Source organism: Ornithodoros turicata, chromosome 3 (genome assembly GCF_037126465.1).
Source record: "Ornithodoros turicata isolate Travis chromosome 3, ASM3712646v1, whole genome shotgun sequence".
NCBI classification, from domain to species: domain Eukaryota; kingdom Metazoa; phylum Arthropoda; class Arachnida; order Ixodida; family Argasidae; genus Ornithodoros; species Ornithodoros turicata.
The window spans coordinates 25,831,824-25,859,069 of NC_088203.1; the positions used below are offsets into that span (position 1 = coordinate 25,831,824).

Sequence of the window (27,246 nt, forward strand, 5' to 3'; positions counted from 1 at the left end):
TTAGGTTGACAGATCCAATTCCACAGTTCCCGACCGCTAGAGTCAGTTCTCAGACCCCATGTGACATGATGGGAATTGAAGTCGCCGAGAACAAGGTGTCCACGAGGAACACCAGTCAGAACGCCATTGATGGCAGAGGGGGACTGGAAGCCCGCCGGGCAGTACACGTTAACTACAGCCACGGATCTGTTATCTCGGAGCGTAAGCTGAACTGCAAGGCACTCAAGTGAGGAAGATGTGACCTGAGAAACGACGGAAGAAGTGTGCACCAATTTTAAAGAGATGAGAGTTAAAAGCCCACCTCCCCTACCCACAGGCCTGTCCAAGCGATACACATGGAAGCCGGGGAAGGAAAATGGCCGATGCGAAGCCAACCACGTTTCTTGAAGAACTATAATGTCAGGAGAACTGGCTGGCAAGCGCAGTGGTTGTTGTTGTTGTTGCTCCTCAAGCGGGATGGCGCTTATCCGCTAGGGAGATTGGCCAGGACTACTGAGATGCGGTCAACAGGATGTTAAAAAAGAGTTAGATCCACTCAGAGTTAGATCCACTCAAAAGAGTTAGAATCGGTTAGAGCTGGAGATGAATGACATGATACTATGGAGAACAGCGCGGTCCCTAACGCCATTATGGGAGGCTCCAAGGGATAGCAGAGATGTCAGGGAGAGCTGAGCACCGATGGAGAGAAGAGGGGGGACGAGAAGGCGACGACGAATGGTGACGTAGGAGGGGCAGTCGAGAAAGAAGTGATGGACAGTCTCGGCTTGCAGTGGTGCGCGCCAGCACAGGCACGTCTTCATCGTCGTCCACGGGCCGTGGTGGGTGGTGAGTGGTGAAGGGGCTTGCCGTTGTCGGCCTCACGTAGGTGGGCAACGTCACGACTGACGCCCTGGGGGAATGTGCGTCCTGGGCCGACTTCTAAGGGAACTGCGCCGACATATGTCTGAAAGCGTCTGAGGAAAACCCAGGAAAAACCCCAAACAGCACAGCCGGCACCGGGATTCGAACCCGGGTACCGGCCGTCACATCGCTTCCCCGTGGTAGCCACAGTACAGAAATTGTGAAACAAATCGTATATTTCATGCCGTCTCGCTTCCTGGGGACACTGGAAGATCCACACAAGTGCAATGTTATGGAGGTTATGGCATGGTTAGCGTAGGGGAGATCTCGCAAGAGCTTCATGCTTCTGCAAAATCTCACTAGTGGCACAAAATGCCCTGTACAAGAAGATAGTACCTTTCGAAACGAGGGTAATAATTATTTTACGCTTCGGTCCAATGAATGCCAAGAGACGGAGGAAGAAGAGGTAGAAGAATCGCTCGCGCAGTTTTTCGTTCTCAGCTCTGCGCTGGTGTCTAGCAACGATCCACTTAAAGGAACCATACACTCAGGAACCACCACAATGGTAAGTACGTTGCCTAACCTCGATTGTGGAACACTGTGAATTTGCTCGATCAGAATCATCACGGTTATTAAATAAACGAATTAAGTTGATAAAAACTGCACATCATATCACGATCTGTGCTGGGAACAATAATAGCCGCTACGTCGTCGCGGTACAAAGCTCGTAATTGGATACAGAAATCGTCTGCTCGCGCGCTCGATACAAAACCGTCAAACAATTACTGAAGCTACTACTGCCGTTCCCAAAATTGCAGGACAGCCCCCTCTTAAAGATGGCTTGACCTTCGTACTCCCTGCCCTCCACTGAGGCAATGCGTTCCACCTAGTTTTGTTAGAATATCCGTTGACCCCGAGTTTTAGAAAGAAGCGTCCACACTTAGTTGTTTCTATGAGATGTCCCTCGATAGGGCTGTAGTTCGTTACCGGGACCACTCGTTTTTAAAAATTTGTGAAAGCGTTTGAAAGGTAAATATTGCATAGAAGTGAAAGAAGTTCATATACTGAATCTAAAATTGTAAGAATTATAAAATTCCGTGAACTAGAAGTTTTTTATAGGCATTTCAACAACCCCATCTTCCCTTTTAGCACAGGAGAAACACGGGAATGCTAAGCCTAACGGATTCGAAACTTGCAAGAGAATTGGGCTAAATCACCTCACTTTAGTGAGGTTAAGTTAGGTTCTACAGATTGGGGGTAGGGAGGTCTGGGGGGCGGCGCCCCCCCCCCCCCCCCGGCACGCAGTAGGCGGTGCGGGGGGCGAGACTGTGCCTCGGTTAGGTCAGAAGGTCCTCAGCCAAGCTGGCGGATCGCCATCTAGAAACGGGCGATAAAATTTTATTTTTCTACGTTTAACGCAATATACGAGGGTCATTCCTGTTTAATTTCGTTCCTAATTTGCTTCTGCTTCAGGTAAAAACATATCATTTACCTAGTTATTTTCTTTGGTTACCAAAACGCAGTGGTCCCGGTAACGAACTACATTCCTTGATAGTGTACAAGTGGAATGGAAGCGCAAGAGCGTCAGTTTTTTCCGTCCAGTTCGATCCGCAGACCGTTCCGTTTTCGGATTACTTTTTTTCTTTTACAAAGAGAGCTCCGAGAATAACAGCAGACGAGAGCGTCACAATTTTCTTCCTGGAGGGCTTATTAATATCGTACTGGCACTATGGCGTAATCAATTACTGTTCTGTTTTGCTTTAATTGCTGTAATGATGACCTCTCGCCTGTATGGTTAGCGTGTGAAAAGTAGACCACTTTCCATTGCATGCCGACCTACTTCACCACCTTCCGATGTACTTGGGAAAGGAACAATAGTCAAGATATAAACTTTAGAGGAGCATTAAAGTGGTGTTTAACATGGCCAAAAACTGCTGTCATCTTGTAAAGCAGTATGTGAAAAGCATTCCCATAAAATAGTTTTGTCCAAAGTTGTTTCACCGCGGCGCAATTAATTTGCAAAATCGCCTACCCACTCTCTCAAATCACCCACTCTAGTCTGACGTTTGTGGTAGAGAGACGCCTCATTCGTTGTTAGGAAAAACCGTCTGCTACGAACATTGCTAGCTGTTTCTTGATGACTTCTATTCTCTTTTATGACTTATATCACGTTTTCTAAAAAAACAAAGCATATATGCACCCTGACAAAATAAGGTTGCAATCGCAAGAGTAATATACCCGTCGCCTCTGTGCAATCTCAGAACTCACAGTAGCAGAAAGCAAGCGATGACGGCGGTATTGTGGCGCCACCTGTTAGCAACTGAACCAACTGTGCGGTCAAAACAGTCAGAGAGGCTGCACACTGTCGGGAAGCACTGGGGTATCGCTGTACAACACACAGTTAATTTCGGGCTGCACCACTCGTTCTTCCCGTGGTGTCAGCGGTCCCCAAAAAATCGATATCGTATCGTTGACTGCCTTCAAACCCTACGTTTCGGAGATCACGCAGCCGGAGAACGCCTGGCGTCAGTTTTAGTATACCGTTGATAAGGTTATCGTGTCTATCGGAACCAATCGTAGTCGCGCGTGACTCAGAATCTCCACTGATTGGATCCGGTTGATACGGTTCGACGCAAGCCACGTTATCAACAGTCTGCTAAAACTCCCTAATATGTGAACCGATAACAAACGACTCTGGACGCCGGTCATTCTCAACCCTTCTTTGCCAACACTGGCTAACATTGTAGAATTCACATTATGTCGCTAACAGACGATACAAAGCTAGTCGCGGACTAGCCCTAAGTTTAGGGGACCTTTATTGAAACCAAGCCACACTTTGTCATCGTAGATCAGGCCCTGCTTTACACGTGCCAATCGCCGTGTTCCACACCCCAAGCAGCAAAATGTACTGAAAGTCGAGTGCAATAGGGGTGGACGGGTAGGTGGAAGGCCTTGAACAGACTCCTGAAACTAAAGAACATTGATAAGACACATACCGCCCACCCCTATTACACTCGACTTTCAGTACATTGTGCTGCTTGAGACGCTATGAGCTGGAGCTCAAATGGCTGACTTCTGAACAGCAGTACAGCAACGGAGCTGTTTGGTAAAAGTTTTCAGAGCTGATTCATCACATTTTCCTTCTTGGTTCGCCGTCTGCGCCCGTGCAGTCTCCCCAGGCTGTGTTTGTCTGCTATAGGCTGCCGCGCGCTCGATATATAGCGATATCTGATGTACAATTAAATTCCCTTTCTCGTCTAGCCGCGGCTCTTTCCATCTGCTTTCCTCCTCACGTTGTGCTTGTCTTTGAAGTGGGCTTTCTTGCAAGTCGTTCTGCTATCAGGCAACACCGGCACCACAGGTGTCGTCCCTGAATTCTGGTCATATATACTACTGGTATATTACTGTTTTTGATGTCACATTCCATCTTCTCGCCACAGTTAGTACAGTTTCGTGATGGTTGCATAACAGAAATATGGGCCCGTTTGCATCAAGCTACTTGAGATCGGTCTCACACTTGAGTTCGATCTCGTTCTCGTGGTCAGAGCCGGCTACATAAAGCAAATTTGGAGCACGAATTTGAGGTCGCACCTTAACACGCTCTCGAGTAGCGTTCTCAGATTTTGAGCCACGTAACTTCCAAGCTCTAACGCGTTCTCAACTTGAGAATGCTCTGCTTAGTTGAGACAGTTGATACGGACTGTCACTCGAATGCAGTTAGTGACTTTGGTCTGTTCCTTTTGTTTCCCTGCCTTTGTTGTCAAATTGAAAATATTTGATATAATGACATCCTTTTCACCTTCACGTGCCAGTTGTAACCGTCCTTCTGTCTAATTTGGGCTCCGTCCGAGGGACACTGATGAGATACAGGGAGTCGTCTACAACATGCAAAACAACAGACCACACAGAGCTCCGTGTTCGTTTTATTGAACAGAAGTACTTAGAATCTGGTGAAGTTACTTAAATATCCGTGTGCAAGCCTTCACGCTGTTGTATCAACTTGCACAATGAATAAAAAAACTGGCAGGTATGATGCAAGTTACATCAAATCAACGACAGCGACACTGCTGAGGGGTTGAGGGACCGCAAGGTGTGCCTTAAGGTCACTGTACAAGTGAGTACACCATGAGGCACGTCGCTCAACCACCATAAGGCAACGGTAGTTCAGGCAAGTCCCACTTCTGCAGGTGGATTCTTGGGTAGATGACACGAGGTAGAAATCGAGAAATTCTCGAACCCATTGGAGGAAGACACCGTTGCGCTTGGCGTCCACGTTGAAGTCGCCGGTGACTGTGATAGGATAGGTTCGTTCACTGGTGAACGTTTCAGCCAGGAACGTATGTATCTTGGGAGGGGGCACGTAGGGAGAAATGTACATGGACACCGCCACGATGCGTTTCTTCTTCGTCTTTTCTCTTCTGTGTTTCGGCGATGCGACATATGGGACAAGATCGGCAGGAAATTAAACCCTTCACAGCTGTTGCTGTAAAAGCAGACGATGGAATCTGTCACCACCTTGAAAACCGGAGCTGTATGTGCTTTCTGCGGATGAAACGATTGCACATATTGCACTGCAGAGATTCGCGATATCGTGATATTTGGCCTTACCTCCTATAGTTTGACGCGACTGTGACTGGAGGCAAAATATGACAACTGCGGGCCACGACGACGAGAAGCAATCTCCGAGAGTCGTAAAAGGTAAAAGCACCCCACTCTGACATCCGAGCTGTACGGCGCACCTTTATCCTTCATGGCATTGGACGGTTGAACCCATGACGTAATTTTCGCTCGCCAGTTGCCGTGCTGCCGGTCTCAAGTTCGATGTCACGTGAGCATGAGACGAGAGCGGTCTCAATCGTTATGCAATCGTGTCTACCTCAAATCAGAGACTTTACTCATTTGAGTACGAACTCACCGTGAGATCGTTCTCATCTCCATTTTATTTTATGCAAACGGCCCAAGATGTGGCATCGTAATTGATCAGTTTGGCGGGGTAGAAGACACAGATCGGAGGCCGCCGTTATTTCGAACAGGAGGCATTTTTCTGCTTGTCGGTCTACTTCGTGAAAAAATAGAACCAGAATGATCAGGTGCCGTCGCTGGAATTGATTCTTTTAGTTGATAAGCAAACTTCACTGCAGTTATGATAATGGTCATAAAAAGGCGTGCGCCCCGTGCTTTCTACAAATCAAGAGGTATGGTATCATCCGGTGCAATGGTTTGAGTGGAATGCGTAGTGTGGTTAAGTGCCGTTCTAAGCGGTTTTGTGAGAAAAGCGTATGTTGAAAAATAGGCATTTGAGGGAGGCACTTATTGACAAGAAAATTTTCCAGGTAGTATGTTATTGTAGCAGGAGCCAGAACCCGCTGTCTTGTATCAGTGTCAAACCCATTACCATTTATAAAAACGTCTCGTTCTGTCGTCGACTTCCATTAAGGGCTTATTAGCACATCGCAGATGTCCACGAAACATTCCTTCTTACCAAACATTCTTTCTTTTTTGCAATAGGACGGGCAAAGGTCGACTGCTGCGCAGAGCGGCGCCTGCAGCCCTGCTCTGGACACGTACTTGGGTCACCGACTGTCCCAATGGGAGAGCTCCGGCTCCATTATAGAGAAGCTGGAATATGTGTCTGTCGACCGGCCAGCGTTCCAGGATACCTCCCGATCACGCAACCTATCTTCGTGCGAACTCCCGGCATCTGTGTCCAGGCTCTCTCCAACAACACAACAACCCAGAGATTACTCCACAGGACATGCGACGTAAGAGATTCAGACCACAAGAATGCAGAACGTTTGTGTTTGAAGAATGCTCACGCACAGAGGAACATGTTTGGTTGCAAGTAGTGACCTGGAAACCCCATCGAAAAATCCGACAAGAACCCATCGGGAATTCTAGTGGACTTCAGAATATTCTGATGGACCATCAAGCCGGCTTGACGGCCCATTAGCAACTCCTAGTGGTCCGACAGGACTTTAGCAATCCGACAAATGCTGCCCCACAGTCGGTCAGGTAGGCTTGATGACCCCACAAGAAGGCCTGACCGTAAGACAGGGCCCCTGGCGATCCGACAAAGGGTATCTAGCAGTCCATCAGGTGGGCGTAGTGGCCCCACCGAAGAACTCAATGATCCGTCAGCGGGGCGGTCCAACAGATGACGCGTCATAGTTGATCAGGTGCCCTTAATGGGACATCAGAGTTTTGGAATAGCTTAAAATCGCTAAGACCTTCAATGCTAGGAACACTGAAGGACAGGGATACAAAAGACTAAGCGGAAGCCGCATTCTGTTCTGTCCTAGTCTTGTCCTTTAGTGTTTCCATTGGAACAACAACAACAACAAATTAGACGAGAGAGAAAGGAACGCGCGATTGCACTGCAGAAGTTCAATTTTGGATGAACCTACAGAATGTCATAAACCAAAAGCAGAAGAAGCACATACGTTGTGTTGGTCTTGACTTAACACCCCAAGCAATTCTTCACTTCAGCATTGCTTGCGTGAGTAAATGAAATGCATTTAGACACCTCAATCTTCTATTTAAATGAGGTAGCAAACACGACTCCCGTATTCGCCTGCGCTAGGAAGACAAGTATAGTATCTGCGCTATTGCCTTAGGGAGGAAATGAACACTACCTTTCTAATTGAGCTATTTGGATTTCGGTTCTGGAGAGCTTGTACATCTTTCTCTGTTTGGTTTGCAAAACGACGCGCACATTGTTCAATATGAATGTGAAAGGCCCGCGAAACAAAAACAAAAAAGAACAGAAGCAAGAGGAACAAAAACGTGTAGTGATAAGAGGTTGGCAAAAAGGCAGAAAAATACTACTTTCTACAAACAAAAAACGTGCGTTTGGTATTGTGTAGGTCACATGAAGTCGTTAGACCGTTGATGGGCCCTAATGATCCCATCAGACCGCTAAATCCTTACTCCTATTGCAAATGCTCGAAATTAGGATCTATTAGCCTAATGGTTCCATTAAGAGTGGCTCTGATGGATTTTTCAATTGAAGCAAAAAGGCTGCTAGGGGCCTACTCTGGTTGAGGTGACTTCTATACGATGCCCCTCATTGATCCCGCTCCCGTTCTGTTGCATCTGGGCCTGCTTGCAGTGGTGTCCTCACTAGCTCCGGTAGCGCTTCGGGCGCACGTTACTGGGCCCGCTTGCAAATACACTGCGGAAATTCCTCAGTGGTGTACTCGGCTGCTTCGTTAGTGCATCGGGTGGATGATGCCGCTGCGTCCGCTGGCAAGAACGGCAATGAAATTCCGCACTGGTGTCATCCGTAGCTTCAGCAGTGCTTCAGGTACATCTACTGTCTTCGAAGCTGCTCGTTCATAGAGCCTTGGTAAAGCTACTGTGGATGGCACTGACAAATTTCCTCGACGTTCCTGCAAGCAGACCAAGCAGACCCAAATATTGTAAAATGGAAACTAGAGTGTGAGCTGAGGAGTTCGAGGAAATTCCCCAGTGCAGTCTTCAGTAACTTTGCCAGAGATGTATGAACAAGCAGGTTTCAATAGAATATTTATTTACTTAGTTATTGTTATTGCTCTACTGCACCACATGCAAGTGGCATTATGTATAGGAGAGGGTACATAAGTGTGACACACAAAATAAATATTGAACGATACAAATCAGTACAGGTACGATGTCACTGTACATTCAAATAATGTAACAAACTATTGGCAGAAGAACTATTAGAGCAGGAAAGAGCGAGGTCACGTGGGAGACCATCCATTCGTGTGTTCTTACAACAAAACAGAAAAAGAAAAGAATTCTCAAAACAAAGACGTTCGGGATATATAGTGTGTCTCAGTTAACCCCGGGCTAACTAATTCGCGAGCGGGTGCACCAATCGACGAACTTTCTTTTTTACAAACATCTGTCCGATACCAACTGCAAGCAGCGCACCGTGTGAATGAGTAGATAGGCGCTCATTATTTAAATAAAAATTCAAATGAGTTTCGTAAAAAAAAAAAAAAAACTTCTAAAGCAGGGCGCTGTCGGCGTTAAAATGGGTACTACCCCTTCAGTGGACACCTTTTCGAGAAACATCTGCCACCGAAGCGGGTCATTTGTTGCAGTAATTAATTGGTTTCGGTTTACATATTTTTGTCGCGGCTGGTCGCGCTCAAGCGCAAAAGAACGCTCTTCCACTCCCTTATCCACCAATTAATAATATCCTGCATGCATGCATTACGTCCTTTTTCGCTTCACAGCGACCAGCCGCTACAAGATATGTAAACCGAAACCAAATGATTACTGCAACAAATGACACGCTTCGGTGGCAGATTTTTCTCTAAAAGGTGCCCATTGAAGGTTTCAAAAGGGGTAGCACCCATTTTAATGCCGACAGCGCCCTCCTTTGGAATTTTTTTTTTTTTTACGAAACTCATTTGAATTTTCTTTTAAAATACTGAACGCCTCCCACTCATTCACATGGTGTGCAGCTTGCAGTTGGTATCGGACAGATGCTTGTAAAAAAGAAAGTTCGTCGATTGGTGCACCCGTTCGCGAATTATTTAGCCCGGGGATTTAGGTGAATACCCGGTATTCGCGGTTTTCGCCAAATCGACGCCGCACAGCGGTGAAACTCGGGACTAGCCGATCCAGGTACACACGGCCGACCCCGCGTTCTATTGCGGAGAAGTTGCTGCTTTTCGCATGGGTCGCTGACCTGCACCTGTATTTTGCTTTTGAAATCATGTATGAAGGGAACAGTGCAGAGAACGAACAGCAAATAAAACCAAACTACTTCTGTTCTGTGCGGCAATGCGACTCTGCGCGCCAAGGGGACAGCAGTTTGGTTTCCGCGTTTTCTTTCCACACATGGAATACCGCCTACTTTGACTCATCCTCGGAAGAGATGGATTGAGCGACTCGAAATCAGCAAACCTGTTACATCAGCAATGGTTGTTTGTGTATGGCAGAGCTCCTGGAGCGGTACTGCCTGCATATCTGATGAGCGTTCTTATTTTTCTTTTTCTGAAGCACACTTCTGTGCAACTCACGTCAGCAAGGGAAGCAAAACCTTGTCTAAACAAAACAGAACAATTTTTCTCAAACTTGAGTAGCCATTATGTGCAGGAAAGCGCAGGGTATAGCGCGAAAACTTATACGAAGTCAGTTTTGTAACTGTGGATTTGAATCAGCGCGTCAAATCACTTGGGGAAAGAATTCAGAAAGAATGCGACGTTTCATTAAGGTTTCCCAAAAACATGCGCACCAGTGACACACGGGTGTGGCAACAATTACCCTGTAAATTGTAAACTACATTCGTACACACGCTACACACTTAGCAGATCTTATCTGTAAGACAGCATCAGCACAGATATCGTGTGCTTACATGTCTCTGACATTCCTGCAGCGGAGAACACTCGCTGCTCGCTATTTCGGCCTCACAACCGGTAAACGTGAAATTCACCTTCACGAAGTGTGTTGATCAAACACGCCGGAACTTCGCGAATAGTACGCTACAACTATAGCCTTCTCTTTGGACAACTCGGTTACGCCTGCCACAAGTATATGTGCAGCGTTTAATACACGTTCGCCTTCAACGCATCGAGAATCAACATTGCAGTTCAGAAATCTCAAAATCGAAACTAAGCCACAACCTGGTTACGTCCGCCATGTTGGAGGTTAGATGCGCCACCTACAGGTCGCGCAAAACGCGAATAGGCCTTAATCTTTAGAGGGTGATTCAAACGCTGAGACATAAAGTTGGGCGGCAGTAAAAAATCATTGCGAGGGATCCTTGATTGTTTAAGATGGATATCTCGAAGAAGTTTCAGGCGAGCCTCCTTCCTGCATCTTTCAAGTGGCCCCCATCACAGGACGGCTTTCAAGTCAGCAGATTGTGTGTTCGATTAATAGTTCTTCAAAACAAAGCGCGCAGCTTGGCTTTGTATTTTTTGTGTCAAGCCTATTTCAAAAGGGTCCCACAGTGGGCTGGCATATTCTGAGATTGGGTGGACATATGGCTGGGATACTAGTTCCCTAATGTCTTTGGATGCTGTGTGAAAATTTCGTCTCATAGCTCCCAAGCAGCACACAACATTAGTTCGATATTCGCACTGTCCCGGTTTCATTGGGCCTAAGTAGGCCCAATCAAGCCAATGAAGAGCCGATAAATGGCTGTTTATTGGCTCTGTTGATGTTATCTTGGCTCAACCGCAAGTGTACAAAACTGACAAACAAAGTGCATCATGTCAGAAAATAACCAGAATGTCAATCTTATTAAAGTGTGAAGCCATTTCGACCATATAACTACGTTCTAGAATTGCTCAATGAACGATGGCACCTCATTGGCGTTACATTTGTTTGCCATCAAACCTAAGTGCCAATGTAGCCAGCTCTCAACCAATGCACCTTCATTGGCACTCCATTGGTAATCGTGGGTTGAACATGGCTGTATTTTAATATTCCCAAAACGCGATATATGAGAAAAAAACACACACAAAAAAAACAGAATAGTATTAATAAAATTAAACTTGTGGTACCGCGAGATATTCTGGAAACAAATATTTCTTATTTGTACGGTCCATATTTTGCTATTTTTGAAATTATTCCAGTAACACACTTCACGTCACGCACAAAAATTATCGGTTTTATTGGCGCCGACGCAGGAAACGACAGTGCAGTTCGACTAAAAAACACAATACGGTAGGGATGAATAGTGCTGTTGTATATTAGTCGCCTTGAACTAATTACATATTCATTGTAAGTTTCTAAACGTGTGGTACTCACCGTTTCAGAAGAACCTTTTACTCTAGGTGCGGGTTGTGTGTACAATTTGCTAACTTTGCCAATGATTCTAGCTGTAGTATACAATGCTTCCCAATGAAGACTGCTGAGGGTGCTCGCATATCTTCTATACGATGGGTAGTTCTGTGGGACTTCCCGGATCCCAGACCAAGCGGAGTCAGTGAATGCCACCGGTGGCAACCAGTGGTTTCTTTTCCTTTTTATGTCAGTAAGAATACTAACGTTAAATGTACAAGGGTTCAAAAGCGACACCAAACAGCACACCGTCCTACAGCTAGCCCGTGCTCGAGGATGTGACATTGTGCTTGTTCAAGAAACGAACTTCACAAAGTGGAGTGACGTTGTGGAATTCGAGACTCTGCCACAATGTGAAAGTTTTCTTCTCTCTTGCGACTCCAAGATCACAAGGGGTTGCACTCGTTGTTCTTCGGCATCAGTTGGTGTCGAGGTGCACTTTTACAAGTGACACGGAATGCCGCGTTATTTCTGTTGAGTTTGTCATTAGTTCGGATAAAGTGCGCATAACCAATGTGTACGCTCCAGCTCGTCAAGGAGATGCCAACAGTTTCTTCAAAGAACTGGATGTGTTTCTGCTCGCCCCCCACCACGTGATTTTGGGTGGCGACTTCAACTGTGTCCTGGACGCAAACAAAGACACGCTAGGATAAGGGGCATTAAAGGGACCGAAAAGTGAAAAATAACCCCCATATTTTTGCCCACTGTCGTGCACAACATCATTGTTTGATAAAACACAGAAAGCATAACTTCTCAATTCGGCATATTTTCTACGTATAAATATTTTGAAGATTGCCGGAACATGGACGGTGCTGCCAACGAACGGCGAAAAAGAGCAACTTGGGTTTCGGGTCCAGGGCTCCCAGGGATTGGTCAACCCTTACCACGTGAGAGTTAATCTTGTAGAGAACAAAGTTGACGCACATTATCTTACAGCGAAACGCCATTTTAAAAATGAAGCTCACTTCCATAGCCTCTACGTTAATATTGTCTGCTATGTTAATGACAGATTCCGTCTGTAGACGTTCGTTCTTTCTTCTTTATTCGACCACGCTTTTGCGTCTTCCTTGACGACAATGGGTCAAAGCCCTCTAAACGAAATCGCACGTGCTGTTATAGTCAACGCGCCGCAATTCGCGATGTGAAGTAACTTTGCCGCAGCATAGGGTCGTTTTGCCTGTGCGAAAGAATGAACTTCACCGCATAGTACGCTCTTAGCCAACCAGAATCCCGAATGACATCGGTCTCTCCCCTGATTTGTTGAAAACGGGAGCCGTACGCATTTTTTGGACCGCTTATGCCGAACATAATTGGTACAAAAGAGGAGTACGCCCCCTGTTTTCAACAAATCAGGCGCGGGAATGATGTCACTAGGGCTGTCGCTTGTCTAGGAGCGTGCTACGCGGTGAAGTTCAGTTTTTTTGTTCCACTGGCGTGTCAACAAAATTCCGCAGAGTTGCAGATTTTGTCCAATGGGAGAGCGGCGCTCTCAATGTTGCCAGACACCTGTCGGCATAGCGCCGGGTAAACGGAACGCAGTACTCTGAGCGAAGCTATTCAGTGACTCTAAACTCTTAGAAATGACCTTCACTGCAAAGCACGCTCCTTGCCAACTATCATTTGTTGAAAACAGAAAGCGTATTCCTTTTCTGTACCAATTATGTACGGCATAAGTGTCATAAAAATGGCGTGCGCCTCCCGTTTTCAACAAATCAGGGCAGATAACGATATCATTCGAGATGATGGTTGGCTAGGAGCGTGCTATGCGGTGAAGGTCATTTCTATGAGTTTAGAGTCACTGAATAGCTGAAGTTCATTTTTAAAAGTGTAGTTTTACCTATACATGCCGTTTTCACCGCTCCCTGTTTGGTGCCAAAATGACATCCGGTTTCACAGCAAACACGCTCTGCGCCAACCACTGTGCCGAAAGATACGGTTATCGCTTCTTACTTCAGGAGAGAGGTTCGTATACGCCTTTTTTTGTGGCAATTCCAATTGTCACAAAAAAGGCGTACGCCTACCATTTCCGACAAATCGGGTAAGCGAAAGACAGAATTCTGCAAGGCGGCTGGTTCCGAGCGTCCTTAGTCGAGAGTGGACCGGAATGTTCGTGGCACCGCAAGTTGTGGCGGGGGCTTGTTTATGTTTACCCGAGAACGTTCTGTATACATGCCGTTTTCACGGCTTCAGGTGTGGTGCCAGAACGACATCCGGTTTCACAGCAAACATGCTCTGCGCCAACCACTGTGCCGACTGATACAGTTATCGCTTCTGATTTGAGGAGTGAGAGAGAGAGAGAGGGGAGTCGTATACGCCTTTTTGTGACAATTCAAATTGTCACAAAAAGGCGTAAGTCTCCCATTTTCAACAAATCAGGAAAGCGAAAGATGTCATCTTGCATGGCGACTGGTTCCGGTTGTGGCGTGGGGCTTGTTTATGTTTACCCGAGAATGTCATGTATTGGTTTTGATGGGTCACTCAGCTATCTCGGGCATGTACAGCATCTGACTTCATGGCGAACCAAAAGATGTTTACGGCATCAATACATTCATTGTTTCTTTTCTCTTTCTACAGATATTACGTCCTCATCGCCCTCGTGATAATCGTGACCTTACTTTTTTTCCTATATTACCTATTGCGTGACACGGGCAAAGAGGCGCACACCGTGAAGGCCAAGTGGGGCACCTACCGCGGATTCAGGGAGGAGTTTGACGGACTGCCAGTATTCACGTTTCTGGGCATTCGCTTTGGCAAGAACACAACAGGGTCGCTCCGATTCAAACGGCCGTATGCAGTGGAGTACCTAGATGACGTTCCAACCACCGACGCCACTCACCAGAAGTTGCCTTGTACTCAAGCGTCAATGACGCCTTGGCTTGAGGTACAGAATTGATGTCGTGGTACATCTCAAGTCTTACCAGAAGACCTGTAGAGACATTCACAGTGTTATACCGACAACAGATATAGGACATGCCATGTGAAGCTGCATTGCTTAGCGCATCGCTCGTGTCTACACTCTCAGAAAAAAGGGTGGAGCAGTCACACCCTTTAGGTGGTAATAGTTGTCGCATATGTTGTGCATAAAAGATTGCAAAGTTCTACCTGCTACCTCACTCTCTGCAACGAATGATAGGGTTACCGCTTCTGATTCGGTGAGCAAGGGGGGCGTACGCCTTTTTGTAGCAATTTGGGTATATGATAATTGCTTTTGCCACCCTGTTGCACCCTTTATCAGACGCTATGTTGACCTAGGCGGTAACTGTAGAGGTTACCACCTTTTCACACCCTTTTTTCTTAGAGTGTACACTCTTAAAAATGAACTTCACCGCAAAGCACGATCCTAGCCAACCATGATCTCGAATGATATCGTTATCTGCCCTGATTTGTTGAAAACGGGAGGCGTACGCCTTTTCTGTGACACTTATGCTGTTCATAATTGTCACAAAAAGGCGTACGCCTGCGTACTTTCTCACGAGTTTGGTTTTCGTGGTGGCAATGCAACAACGAGTACTGCGTATACGACCCTACTGCAGCGCGGACGATTGCAGTGCACCCATTTGAGCTCTTCGTTGTTGCTGATGTTGCACGTGCAATGTCTGATCAATACCTGCACAAGTGATAGCTGCAGACGATCATCTAGATCTTTTCTATAAGTAAAACACAACAGTGCTCAGAAGTATACCTGCTGTTTGCAGGAAGGTCGAACACCCAAGGAAACGTCAGAAGATTGCCTTCATTTGAATCTCTGGACTCCATCTTTGCCTGGAAGGAGCCAAGGGGGAAAGACTGTTTTGGTCTTCTTTTACGGTTACGCATTTAAGTGGGGCTCCAATCAGGACTACAATGCGTCACCCTTGTGTGCCCTCGGCGATGTCATAGTGGTTGTGCCCAATTATCGGCTGCACGCTCTCGGATTTCTTGGTAAGACAGTTGTTCAAGAGTCATAGGCTGGATGAACTCGTGTGGGGCCTCAGGGTTAGTCTTCGCCTCAGCTCGTTCTGGTGGCTGTGGGGTGAAAGAATTCCCGTTCATGGAAGGTAACACCTCATGAGATCGACAGTGAAAACTCTCATAAAGGCTTTCTTCTTTTGAAGTGGCTTGGGACTCTCACATGAGACGCTGATCTTCACGGGTTCGTTCGCGAGGCAACTCATCCATGAGGGCTTCCTATTCAGGCGGTCGATCGTGTGGGCACTCACTGACGATACCTTTCCTATCACAAGGTAGGGGAGACCGTGAGAGTTGTCACACGGGTCAGTTGTCACACTCGCTACATAAAGAAAACGAAGCATGCGGCTGAGCCATTTTCCCGCTGTTTGTTAGCGGCATGAGAATCCACTGATTGAAGGAACTTTCATTGTCATGGACTTGCTTCAGTGACGAGTAAGTAAAATTTTCCGCCCTTGAAGTTTTCAAATTTTGCACGATGCACACTAAAGCTCAAAAGGAGGCACGTGTTCGTAATGTTTATTCAGCTTTCGAAAATTTTTTTACGGATTTTGAACAGTGAAGAAATCTGGGCAGGTTGGTACACGAACATGATGAAAAGAGCGCTGCCAGGTGCCTGCTGTGGCAAGAATGAAAAATTGCTGTGGAAAAGCATGGCTGCCTGAAATACAGCCACCTTTGTTTGATGCATGAATTGGAAATAAGATGCGTCTGATTAGATTATGCTTTTTTCTGTAAATTCAAGGTCAACAGCTGCTTTTATTACCTTATTTTTGCACCACTGTTAAGAGGCTACACGACATCAGCGCGATTTGTATTGAACTGATAAACGCTACTCCGTCTATAGACGACCCTCTGTTTAGAAACATGCGACGTCACGAGAAGACCGGTTCGAGGTTATATTTTGCTGTGGTGGGCAAGAAGCACGAAGAACGCGTCGTCTGATAGGCCGAAAAAGCTGATAGGGCTGATATGTGTCCACCAGCATGCTTTGCGCGGCGGCGAAACCTAATCAATGACGTAGGGGTGCCGGTCGTCTATAAGCCATTGTATACTATAAGCTGGCTCTTTGCACACACTTAAACTTCACCGCATAGCACGCTCTTAGCCAACCATCTCGAATAATATCGTCATCTGCCCTGATTTCATGGAAACGAGGAATGGAGGCGCACGCCTTTTTTGTGACACTTATGGTGGTCATAATTGTCACAGAAAAGGCGTACGCCTCCCGTTTTCAACAAAATTAGGTCAGATAACGATATCATTTGAGATGATGGTCGGCTAGGAGCGTGCTATGCGGTGAAGTTCATTTTTAAGAGTGCGTAGCTAACCTTTCCTTTCCTTTTTTTAAGTAAACATATCCTCCTTCGTTGTAAACCATCAAATCAGCCAAAGTTCTCGAGCTACCTGCTCACTACATGGCATTGGCTCCACGAGGTATTCGATTGATTAGTGAAAAGCAAAAAAAAATTATAATCCTCGATACGGTAACTGCTACAGCTAACAAGAATAGTGAAAATGCTTACCTGAGCAAGCTTCTTCAAATTCGAATGCGGCGTGTGCACTGTTAAAAATGAACTTCACCGCATAGCACGCTCCTAGCCAACCATAATCTCAAACGATATCGTTATCTGCCCTGATTTGCGCTGATTGAAAACAGGAGGCGTACGCCTTTTTTATGACAGTTATGCTGTTCATAATTGTCACAAAAAAGGCGTACGCCGCGGTTTTCAGCAGATCTGGGCACATAACGATATCATTCGAGATGACGGTTGGCTAGGAGGTGCTATGCGGTGAAGTTCATTTCTAAGAGTGTGGGATGTACTGAGTCGTTTTGGTTTGGGAAGGCAAAGAAGACACTAAACTACTACATTCCCGTCACCATTTGCAACCTTCACCCTGAACATCTCATCCAGCCCAGGCCACACTGGCATGATTATCATCCGTGCCATCTTATAATCCAACGAGAGTTCCTCATTGGAGCCCACGAGTGTGGAGGCTACACTCTTAAAAATGAACTTAACCGCATAGCACCTTCCTAGCCAACCATCATCCGGAATGATATCGTTATATGCCCTGATTTGTTGAAAACGGGAGGCGTACGCCTTTTTTTTGTGACAATTATGAACATCATAAGTGTCACACAAAGGCTTACGCCTCCCGTTTTTAATAAATCAGGGCAGATAACGATATCATTCCAGATGATGGTTGGCTAGGAATGTGCTATGCGGTGAAGTTCATTTTTAAGAGTGTAGGCTATTGACACGCACGAGCTGCATATAATAAACCCGGGATCTCGTCGTCCAGATCAGGTGAACACACTTTACAACAACAATGCATTGTTATGGCATCGCTGGGAGATAACACACACACACACACACAAAAAAAAAAGAAATCTAGGGTCTTTTTCCAAGAATGCTTTCATGGTCAATGACACGACAGGAAAGCGTTGCGGCATTCGTCATGCTGGTCACTTAGGACTCAACAAAAGAATGCCTGTCGACCAGAGGGTCCCAGGAGCTGAAAATCCAGATCAGGTCAACTCATGTCAGAAGCGTACAGAATTTCTGGAATTTCCACATAGTAATTGATGATGTCGTCCATGTTGAAGCCGATAAACGAAGGAAAGGAATGAGTAACGTGGGTATCAAGTTACCGATTTTGAGAATTTGAGAAAAGTAATTAGGTCGTTCGTTACCAAAAAAAGTAACTGGCTACTGGGTAACGAGTTACGTACAACTCTGCTTTCGTCACAGCAAAATCAGAATTAAAAACTGTGACAACCCTCCCCTGTCTCCCCTACATCCTGATAGTTCTGTCGTGGGATCTTGCGCTTCAGTAGGTACTTTATGATGGCATATCCTCTTAAGGCTGTATTGTTCACGAGGTCGATTGTGAGAGAAGGCACCCACGGGACACCAAGAGTTTGGTTTTCGTGGTGGCAATGCAACAACGAGTACTGCGTATACGACCCTACTGCAGCGCGGACGATTGCAGTGCACCCATTTGAGCTCTTCGTTGTTGCTGATGTCGCACGTGTAATGTCTGATCAGTACCTCGTGGCTAGCTAGCCAACAGTATAGTATTTGTACACTTTCATACTTTCCTCTTTGTTGTAAGAACTTCGTCAGATTTCATGATGCGGTATTTGCAGGAGATGGCTCAGACGACGCTCCAGGGAACGTGGCCTTGCACGACCAGCTCCTGGCTCTTGACTGGGTGCGTCAGAACATTGTGTTCTTTGGTGGAAACACTTCATCTATTGTCCTGCATGGCTATGAGGCCGGTGCAGTGGCTATTGGCTATCACATGGTGTCACCCGTGGATACCTGGGTGAAGACTCTCTCCAGACTAATTTTGCAAAGCGGTTCTCTGTACCGCCCGACGAAGGTAACTATGATGAATGCAGGAACGTTTTCCACTTGAAGGTCGTTCGTATGTTTTAGCAGTGATATGCCTCTATATAAGGGGAATATGGAAGGTAGTAGGGAGGACTTCGGTGTACTGGATTCTCCTCCTCACTCCCCTGAAGCTCCAGGATCACCTGTGGAAGTTGCGCACTCTTTATTCGCAGGGCACGATTTGCACTTGGATGCGATGCCCCCGATGGAAGTTAACGAATAACACAACGAATCGACAGCATACGATCATACCAATTACAGTAATGCTGCGCAAAACTCAGCATATCCTGTTCTTGTAGCTCATCATACGTCGACTGAACGTCGTATGCCAATCTTTCTCGCAGAGAAATGCATACCCTTCAGAAGTAATGGAATTGCTCGGTTGTGCACGAGGTGGGTGGCCCTGTCTTCGGACTTTAAAAGAAGCCATGTACAAGTCCCCTAGCATCTACCAGAACATGGACTTCGGGCCATCATTCATGTTTCCATACCTGCCGGAGAACCTTAGTAGCTTGATCCGGAACCATCCCCTAAGAGGAAAGCAGGTCAGTACATTTACTTCGAGTACTGCGTGACATAATATCGATTACACATTTAGGTGTTTCGGCTGTTAGACAGATCCCAACAAATTTAATACAGAAGGTGTGCTCTCTTATAAAGTACGCCTGAAATTGTGAACCATTTCGCATATGAGCCAAAAGGGTAAAACACTTTCCTTCACTCCCACAATAGTTCAATGCTCCGTGACGCCAATGGCAATGACTAATCGAGGAACGCAATAGATTCTACTGGATGGTGGAGAAGTGGAGAATGATTTAGAAGAGAGGACAAGGAATATACGCTCACTCTGCTCACCATCCGTACTTGTACTGTGACGCAGATAGTACACGTTATGTCCACGAGAATGCAAACATTCGCGAGCGCCTGTCTTTCCTGACCTGGATGTCTGTGTTCAAACCATCGCCTAAACGTCAAGGGAGACAGAGCCCTGTGTCATCTTACGAACTGTCATACTAAAAGATAAGGCAGACTGCAGGTGACAGTGTTGACAACATCCACTATCACTTACCACTGTACCAGCGGCATGGCCGAGTGGGCTAAGGCGTCCGCTCGTTGGTGGTAACCAAGGTCGTGCTGAAGACTGGGAGGTAGTGGGTTCGAATCCTACCGCCGGCTGTGCTGTCTGAGGTTTTCCCTGGGTTTTCCGAAGACGAATGTCGGCACAGTTCCCCCTGAAGTCTGGCCGGGACGCATACTAACCCCACTGTCCCCCACTCCTTCCTGCTATCCTCTCTCCGTCTGTCCACATCTGTACGTCGCTCATAGCCGCAGTTTCGCGGCGCTAACACCCAATCAAAAAAAAAAAACTTACCTCTGTCTTCCTGTACAGGTCCTGTTGGGAAACGTATTGGACGAAGGCAGATACCAAGTGGAACTACACCAGCAAGAGATGAAAACTGTAATGGACATGGTCTCCGATCCTCTGCTCACCCTCTTCGTGAACGAAGAAATGAAATCTGTGGGAGTGCGTGACTTCGATTCCCTTCGCCGTCTCTACGCCAATGACTCAGAGTGGAACAGAGAAGATCAAGGAAACGAAGTCGCGAAGGTCATCTACGCTGACGTTCTCTTCAACTGCCCTGTCCAGGTAACGGAAACCTTCCCTGCGAAGTTAGCGAGTCTGACGAGCCAACTTTGTCATTACGACAAACATTGCAGCAGTTGCGTTCTTTGTTTCCTCAGCGAATCGGAAAATTTCAAGATGTCCTTTTTGGACAAAAACTGCCGCGAAAATGAGAATTTTCCCCTACCCTTCCGTGTTCACGGCATTGTTACGGGATAATGACTGAAGATTAAGCAATATATTTAACGTCAAACGAAAGAGCAAAGAATGATCTTTCTGCTCATGCGAAGAACATCACAGTCGGAGATCCAGGGCCTCGGCCACGGCCTTCCAAACGTGCAGTAAAAAGGCTCTCTGTTGCGTTTTCGGGATTTTTTTTTTCGTATACTTTTCTCTTGACCACATAAATTTAATAATCCACGGTGGAACGTGCAAAAAAAATCGTTCAAATGACACATCTCGATCAAGAGATACCAAGGTCACAAAGTTGGAAAAAATTTAAGCCTCGAAATCGTGCCGGTTGCTTCGAAGCGCCATGGACGGAGAAGAAAATATCGCAGAGACCTGCGGTCAGGCACCTTTTGCATCGCTTTGTGGGTGGGATAACATTCGGGATATTTTTTTCGAGGGAAATAAAAAATGTGACTGGCGGGCATCATTCGATTATAAATGAAACTACCCACCATCCTTTCGATTTCGTTTCGATTACTGCATCCAGTATTGAAATGGCCGTTATAAGCTGCGAGAGGCAGCCCTCTCAGCACTGCCAGCTCCACGTTTTGCGCTAGTCCTGCTTCGGTGTCACACGTAAACACCGTACAAGTAACTTCGCTTCGGGGAGATCAGCACATCTCCCAGAAAAAAAAAAAAAAAAAGAACGGTGAAGACGCGCCTTCACTCTGCACAGTGTGAGCATGGCCAGACATCCTTCCAATGTCGCATCCATAAGGTGGACGGTCTCTGTAGTGTAGAGGCGATGGCCACGCGCCTGAGGCAGGTGCCCCAGGCGCGTGGCCATCTTCGTCGTTGTCCACGGCCCGCTACAGTAGTAAAGAATACTGCCGTAGCCACGGTGAAGCGGAACAATCGTAGACTCGCGTTGCCGTGCAATATGTCATGGCGTCTGTTGTGTATAGGTCTCTCTGGATATGCTTGCGTCACGAGTTATGCGAACTGATTGGATGGGTAGGCGACAGATGCATAGTGAAAATCCCATATTGCGCTTCCCATGCTCTTGTGCGGTACCCACGGCACGTGTTACATTAAATGGGTGTGTGTTAAAAACAATAATAATAAACAAATGTCATGTTATCGCAAAACAGGAACGGCCATCACCCGTATTATATACCAGAAGGTCATTATCTTTTCTCTGTTTCCCGCTATGGATAACCGTGGTACCCGTTTCCGTTATCGTTACCACCTCCCATTTCGGTAATATATATTTTCTGGCTTGGTTACCGTTACCATGCACTCGGTGACGATAGAAATCAGGACATCCAGATCATCCTAGATCCGCCCCTTGGGACCGATCTATTTTCCATGAGTTTAGCTATTCCTAGGCTCCATAGTAAGGGGTTTCCTGTTGAAACTGCTACAAAGGGATCTACCCAGTTCACGTTCACTTACTGGCTGCAGTACTTGGCTGAACATCTGGCGTCTCACGGAAGCACTGCATACATGTACGTATGGGCTCACAAACCATCTTTTGGACCCTGGGCACGAGATAGCTTTGGACCCGTGGGATACGATGACCTGGCTTTCGTCTTCGGCAAACCCCTACTTGGCGGGAGTTCAACGTCCGATGAACGGAACCTCAGTCGCAGGACGATAGAACTTTTCAGCAACTTTGCAAAGACTGGGTATGTTTACACGTTTATAAGACGTTCCTTCTAGAACACACGTGGTATTCACGAGGAATAATAATAATAATAATGCAAAACTCATTCAAATGAAGTAGCTTTTCCACAGGGAGGGTCTAGTGATCTTCACTCCGTTTGGGAACTCTCCACTCCTTCAACGAGTGTGTAAGTGACCGAGGGAAGTTGACGTCACGTGTCTGTTGTCGTAGGCCACCGCTGCTGGAACGCCGTAATAGTATGAGACGAATTTTCACTGTCCAATGAGAGCTTACAGCTGCTCGAAGGTTTGCTGACGTCACGCGAGGAGATCATGCCGGATCGATGGTAGCGTTCTCCTAGAAGTTTTGTAAAATATTGATGGCGCACTGCGAAATTCACAGCGCAGCTAAAATATTATGCATGCTGGCTCTTGATGGCTACGTAATGGAAGAAACAGAGTTTTGAGCCATGGTAAATGTCACCTCTTTCTCCTTTAAGCACGCCATAGAAATTGACATGGCAGCCTCACACTGACATGATATACGCATTGTAATTCACGGGAAAGCCAATGAAAGCCAGGATTCATTAGGCGTGTAGAGGCTCTGTGTCTGTGTCGTCCCCGAATGTAGCCTTGCTTCTCGTCTTGTGTCAGCGCCCTCTAAATGACGTAAGGCCAACACATTACATCCGTCCCCTCCTTCACTAAGCCTCACTAAGTCGCACTGTATATGCTTCAGCGAATCCTCGCACAGATGGCCTGTGGCTACGAGTGACTCCCTGTGCGATTGATGGAGGCTCGTCACCATAGTTATGATCGGTAAAAGCACAGATGTGATTGGCAGGACTCCTACTGCTTACGTCACGTTGAACAGCGATCAGACCTTGTGTGCTTCATGCCATGTACTGGAGTCTAAGCCGTGTACTGAATTTTTGATGCCGTGTATACGGCCAGGAGTACAATGCACGACAGTATCTGTGAGGAGAGATGAGGGAAGAGTATCGCCTCTGGGGATGAAACATCCCAATCATCATTATCATCAAATTAAAGTTGTTGTTCCTGTGAGGAAGAGTATTACCCGATGTGTCGTCCTCGTTGCAGGTCCCTTCCGCAAGTCGATGGTCAGTCCTGGCCTGAGTACACAAAGGCTAATCGTAGCTCCGTGGAGATCAAGCTCAACGGACTGCAGCAGAAGCATCGCCTGCTGGAGTCCGAGTGCGAAAACATACGCAAATATGTTTCCAACTGAAATCCCCCCTAATTTCTCCCAATATATATGCCCCAAATGATTTATGTGCAACTAAGCTAATGAGTATATAGCGCAGTCCCAGCATGAAAAGCACGAGAAGCACCGCAGTCCCAGCGATGAAAAATCAATTTGATAATCAATCAATCAATCCAAATTTGTTTGGATATAACGTCACCGGAACAAATTTCCAAGGTGCTGCTTATCATTGTTACGAATAAAATGAGCACGCACTAAGTGGGTGCCGTCTCGATACATTCAGGGGTGTATAAGAACCATAGGCGCGTAGTGAAAGAAACAACGCCATAAAATTAGTACTTGATAGAACTAAACTCATTGGTACTTGCAAAGTTTGCAAATGCACTCGTGAAGTACAGTGTCGTTTATATCTTCGATGGTGACAAAGGGCAGGAAAGCAATTATGTTATGAATGGCATGTTTAGCCAGTTCATTTCTTGTTCATGAGTATAAACTGAAACAGATGGAATTGCCGCGCTAGTGCAACTTGTCCATCAGTGGAAAGGGCGCCAACCTGCAGGCCCATGTGGACGAAGAAGACAACTGACAAAAGCTTTAATGTGTCTGTTTCGTTGGAATAAAGCCACATGAAAAAGGTAAAATGTGTGCTGCGAAAGCATGTGTGCCTTCAGGTCTCCCTCTTTTTCATTCATCACATGATAAGTAACGCATTGAGAAACATCTTAATTGCGCTGACAACTGAAAGGAACAGAGTAGCAAAGCCGTAAAATCGGATTGTGAGTACGAAAAAAGATTCGAAAACAAGATGAGGCGCTTCCTATAGAGCAGCAAATGTGTGTGAATTTTGTTCTGTTACTGTTGAAGGATATAAAAGTGGTAACTGTTTTCTCAACCAGCCAAAGCAGCCGCAGCACAGCTTATTTATTTATCGCTAGGGCCCTGGAAAACAAAGATGTTATGCATAGACGGCTGGAACTTGAATGTGCACTCTAAGAAAAGTAAAATTTCCTACTCAAGCTGGTAGAACGACAGTACTTCTACAATTGTGGGCCAATTCACACGCGCCTTCTCCTCCGCGGGTATAAGCGGAAGCGCCTCTTTCCCGTGCTCCTCTCTCTTACGTTTGGTCTAAGCAAAAACTGGCTGGTAGAAATACAGGTTCTACTCATCGGTTTGTTTCTACTCTGCAGTTTATGCCCAAAAAGGTAAAACTGGTTTGGGTAGAAATGTGGTTGCAGTGCATCTCTACCGAGATGGGTTGAGAATTCTACTTTTATGGGCATCAGGAAAACTCGTTTTCCTTTGTTTTGTTTTTTTCCGACCGCTTAAGTCTGTTACTCTGGAGCAATTAAGCTGTCATTCAGCGTGTGTATGGACAACTTTACAATATTGGGGGCAAAATGACGCATACGTTGTGCACACTGATCTCGATTGTAAAAGGCTGGATCGCGGATAGGGAGCGCGAGCGTGAAGAAACCGGCCGCCATCTTACGGTGCCCACAACAGCCGCCGCAGCGATCATGGCAACTTCTTGCAATTACGGTCGTACCAACCGTACTGGCAAGGTTACAGGGCCTAAACTTATACAGGTGAGTCAGTCTTCATCAAGGAATAAATAGGCGTCCATTCTGTACACTTATTTGACCATTATGAAGTGTTTTCTTTGCCCAAAACGAGCACTGGATGCAGGTTGCTTGATCGCTCTTCCGACGTTCAATCGAGCACACTTGCATTTCACCCGGCGGCAGATACAGTTTGAGTGCATAATATGCTTGAAAGAACATGTTACACTACACAGGTAGTGTTGTCATCAATATATGTGCGAACACTCGAGCGCTTTTTTGCATGCATTGCTAGCATGGTACACGGTGTTCTCTGCGGAAGCAAGTGCCACATTCATTTCTTTGAATTACCTTCGCGCACAAGTTCGGTATTACGTCATAAGACCACGATTGTCACATTTTTTCATGTATTGGTATTGTTTTGTGCCTTGGTTTGATTTGTGACAAAGAATCCTACGTAACGGTGCACTCTTAACTCGGTACCCTTTAGTAAAGGGTAAAAAATCGCAATATTTTACCCTCTATTTCAGATTTCAGAAGCTACCAGGTACCCTCTGAGCAGTACCTTTTATAAAAGGTACAAGGAAACCCACTAATTAGAGGTTACGGCCTTCAATCCAGCACCTACCCGTAAAGGTTACGCCAACGTGCGGCTTTTTATACAGGCTGTTCATTTTTATTCGCAACAGAGTAGCGCTCATTTGGCAGGTGGGTTATGTGAATTTTTACTAATTAATCGATCCGTAGTTACAAACACATGCGTCAGGAAATGTCGGAAATGTTTGTACGGATGGGTTAATTTGCGAAAATTAACATAACCCACCTGTCAAATGAGCGCTGGTGTGATGCGAATAAAAACAAACACCTTGTGCGTGGGATATGGGCAGACATTTACAGAACACACCAACGTACCAAAATGAACCAGCAGAAAAGGAGATCTTGAACATATGTATATTACAAAAACAGAAGTCTGTCGAGTGCGATTCTGTTGTGAGGAGAAACCATGGTCGCTTTACCATGTATGTGGAAAAAATAATCTTCTAAGTGAGAAGCAATGCATAAAAGAGCGAGGAAGCCAGCGAGTCAAAACAACTGACCTATGTTTGCTAAGCTGAACAGACCCAACGAAATGGAGAATTGCAGCAGAAAAAAATTTATTCCACATTCGTGTTGCAGAGGCGAGCGCAAATGGCAATACAGTATTACATAAAACGCACACAACCTTGAGGAATATGAGTGTACAGTAACGCAGGAGACACTACATTACTGCGTTATCAGCGTTGGAGGCGCTCTGGGACGAGTTTTTGAGGTACTGCATTGCGCTGGTGACGGTATGTGAACCTGCATGTGGGATCCTGGGAACAAAAGTTTGGGCAATGAGAGTAACATTTACGGAACCATTCAAATCCGTACAAAGCACAAGGTACAAAGCAGCATAAATGCGGGAAGGCGTTCACTCCGCGATTGAGTCTTAGAATATCGTAAGAATACAACAAGTAGGAAGCTGCGAATTATATATCTCGATGCATATATCCGCAGCTCGCAAAATGCACGCCGGTGTATTGACTTGGCGACCAAGTAAGAGCAGAAAAGTAGCAAGCGTAAGTGGCGTTCATATGCAGAACCGCAAAACGCTTGCCATAATCACAACAAACATGCGCTAAGAGCTCTTGCTATCAAAATAACGCACGTACCTAGCACAAAATGTACACTTACCCAGTGTATGAAGTGTGTGAATTAGGGCTGCGGTGGTGACGTTCGTTTTCGGTTATATATTCTTTGCAATCTTCGCACTCACTACACTTTCCCTGAGAACACCGAAAATATCCTTGTTTGCTAGCGACATCTAGCTTTTCCGTTGTTCCTGACGGCACTATGATAAACGCGAGGAAAACCACTGATTAAAACAGATTACACTTGTTAACGGACGGACGACGAGCGTTAAGCGTTTCAAGGAAACCGCTCTCAGTGTGGATAGACCCAGACCAGGCTCGGCTATGCAGCGAAATCGGAAATCTTGATCGTTGCGGC

The 27,246-nt window shown here is 46.1% G+C and overlaps 1 protein-coding gene across 1 annotated transcript; it reads left to right on the forward strand.

Annotated features, from left to right (window-relative positions):
- Window positions 1-68: 68 nt before the first annotated feature.
- LOC135389230 (acetylcholinesterase-1-like) lies at window positions 69-23,717 on the forward strand. Its single transcript, XM_064619296.1, has 10 exons — window positions 69-226; window positions 1,204-1,405; window positions 6,349-6,602; window positions 14,194-14,500; window positions 15,315-15,540; window positions 18,722-18,957; window positions 19,313-19,513; window positions 20,359-20,616; window positions 22,228-22,451; window positions 23,530-23,717. The coding sequence occupies exons 1-10, from the start codon at window positions 69-71 to the stop codon at window positions 23,675-23,677; spliced, it is 2,214 nt and encodes a 737-aa protein (XP_064475366.1). The 3' UTR covers window positions 23,678-23,717.
- The last annotated feature ends 3,529 nt before the right edge of the window (window positions 23,718-27,246 follow it).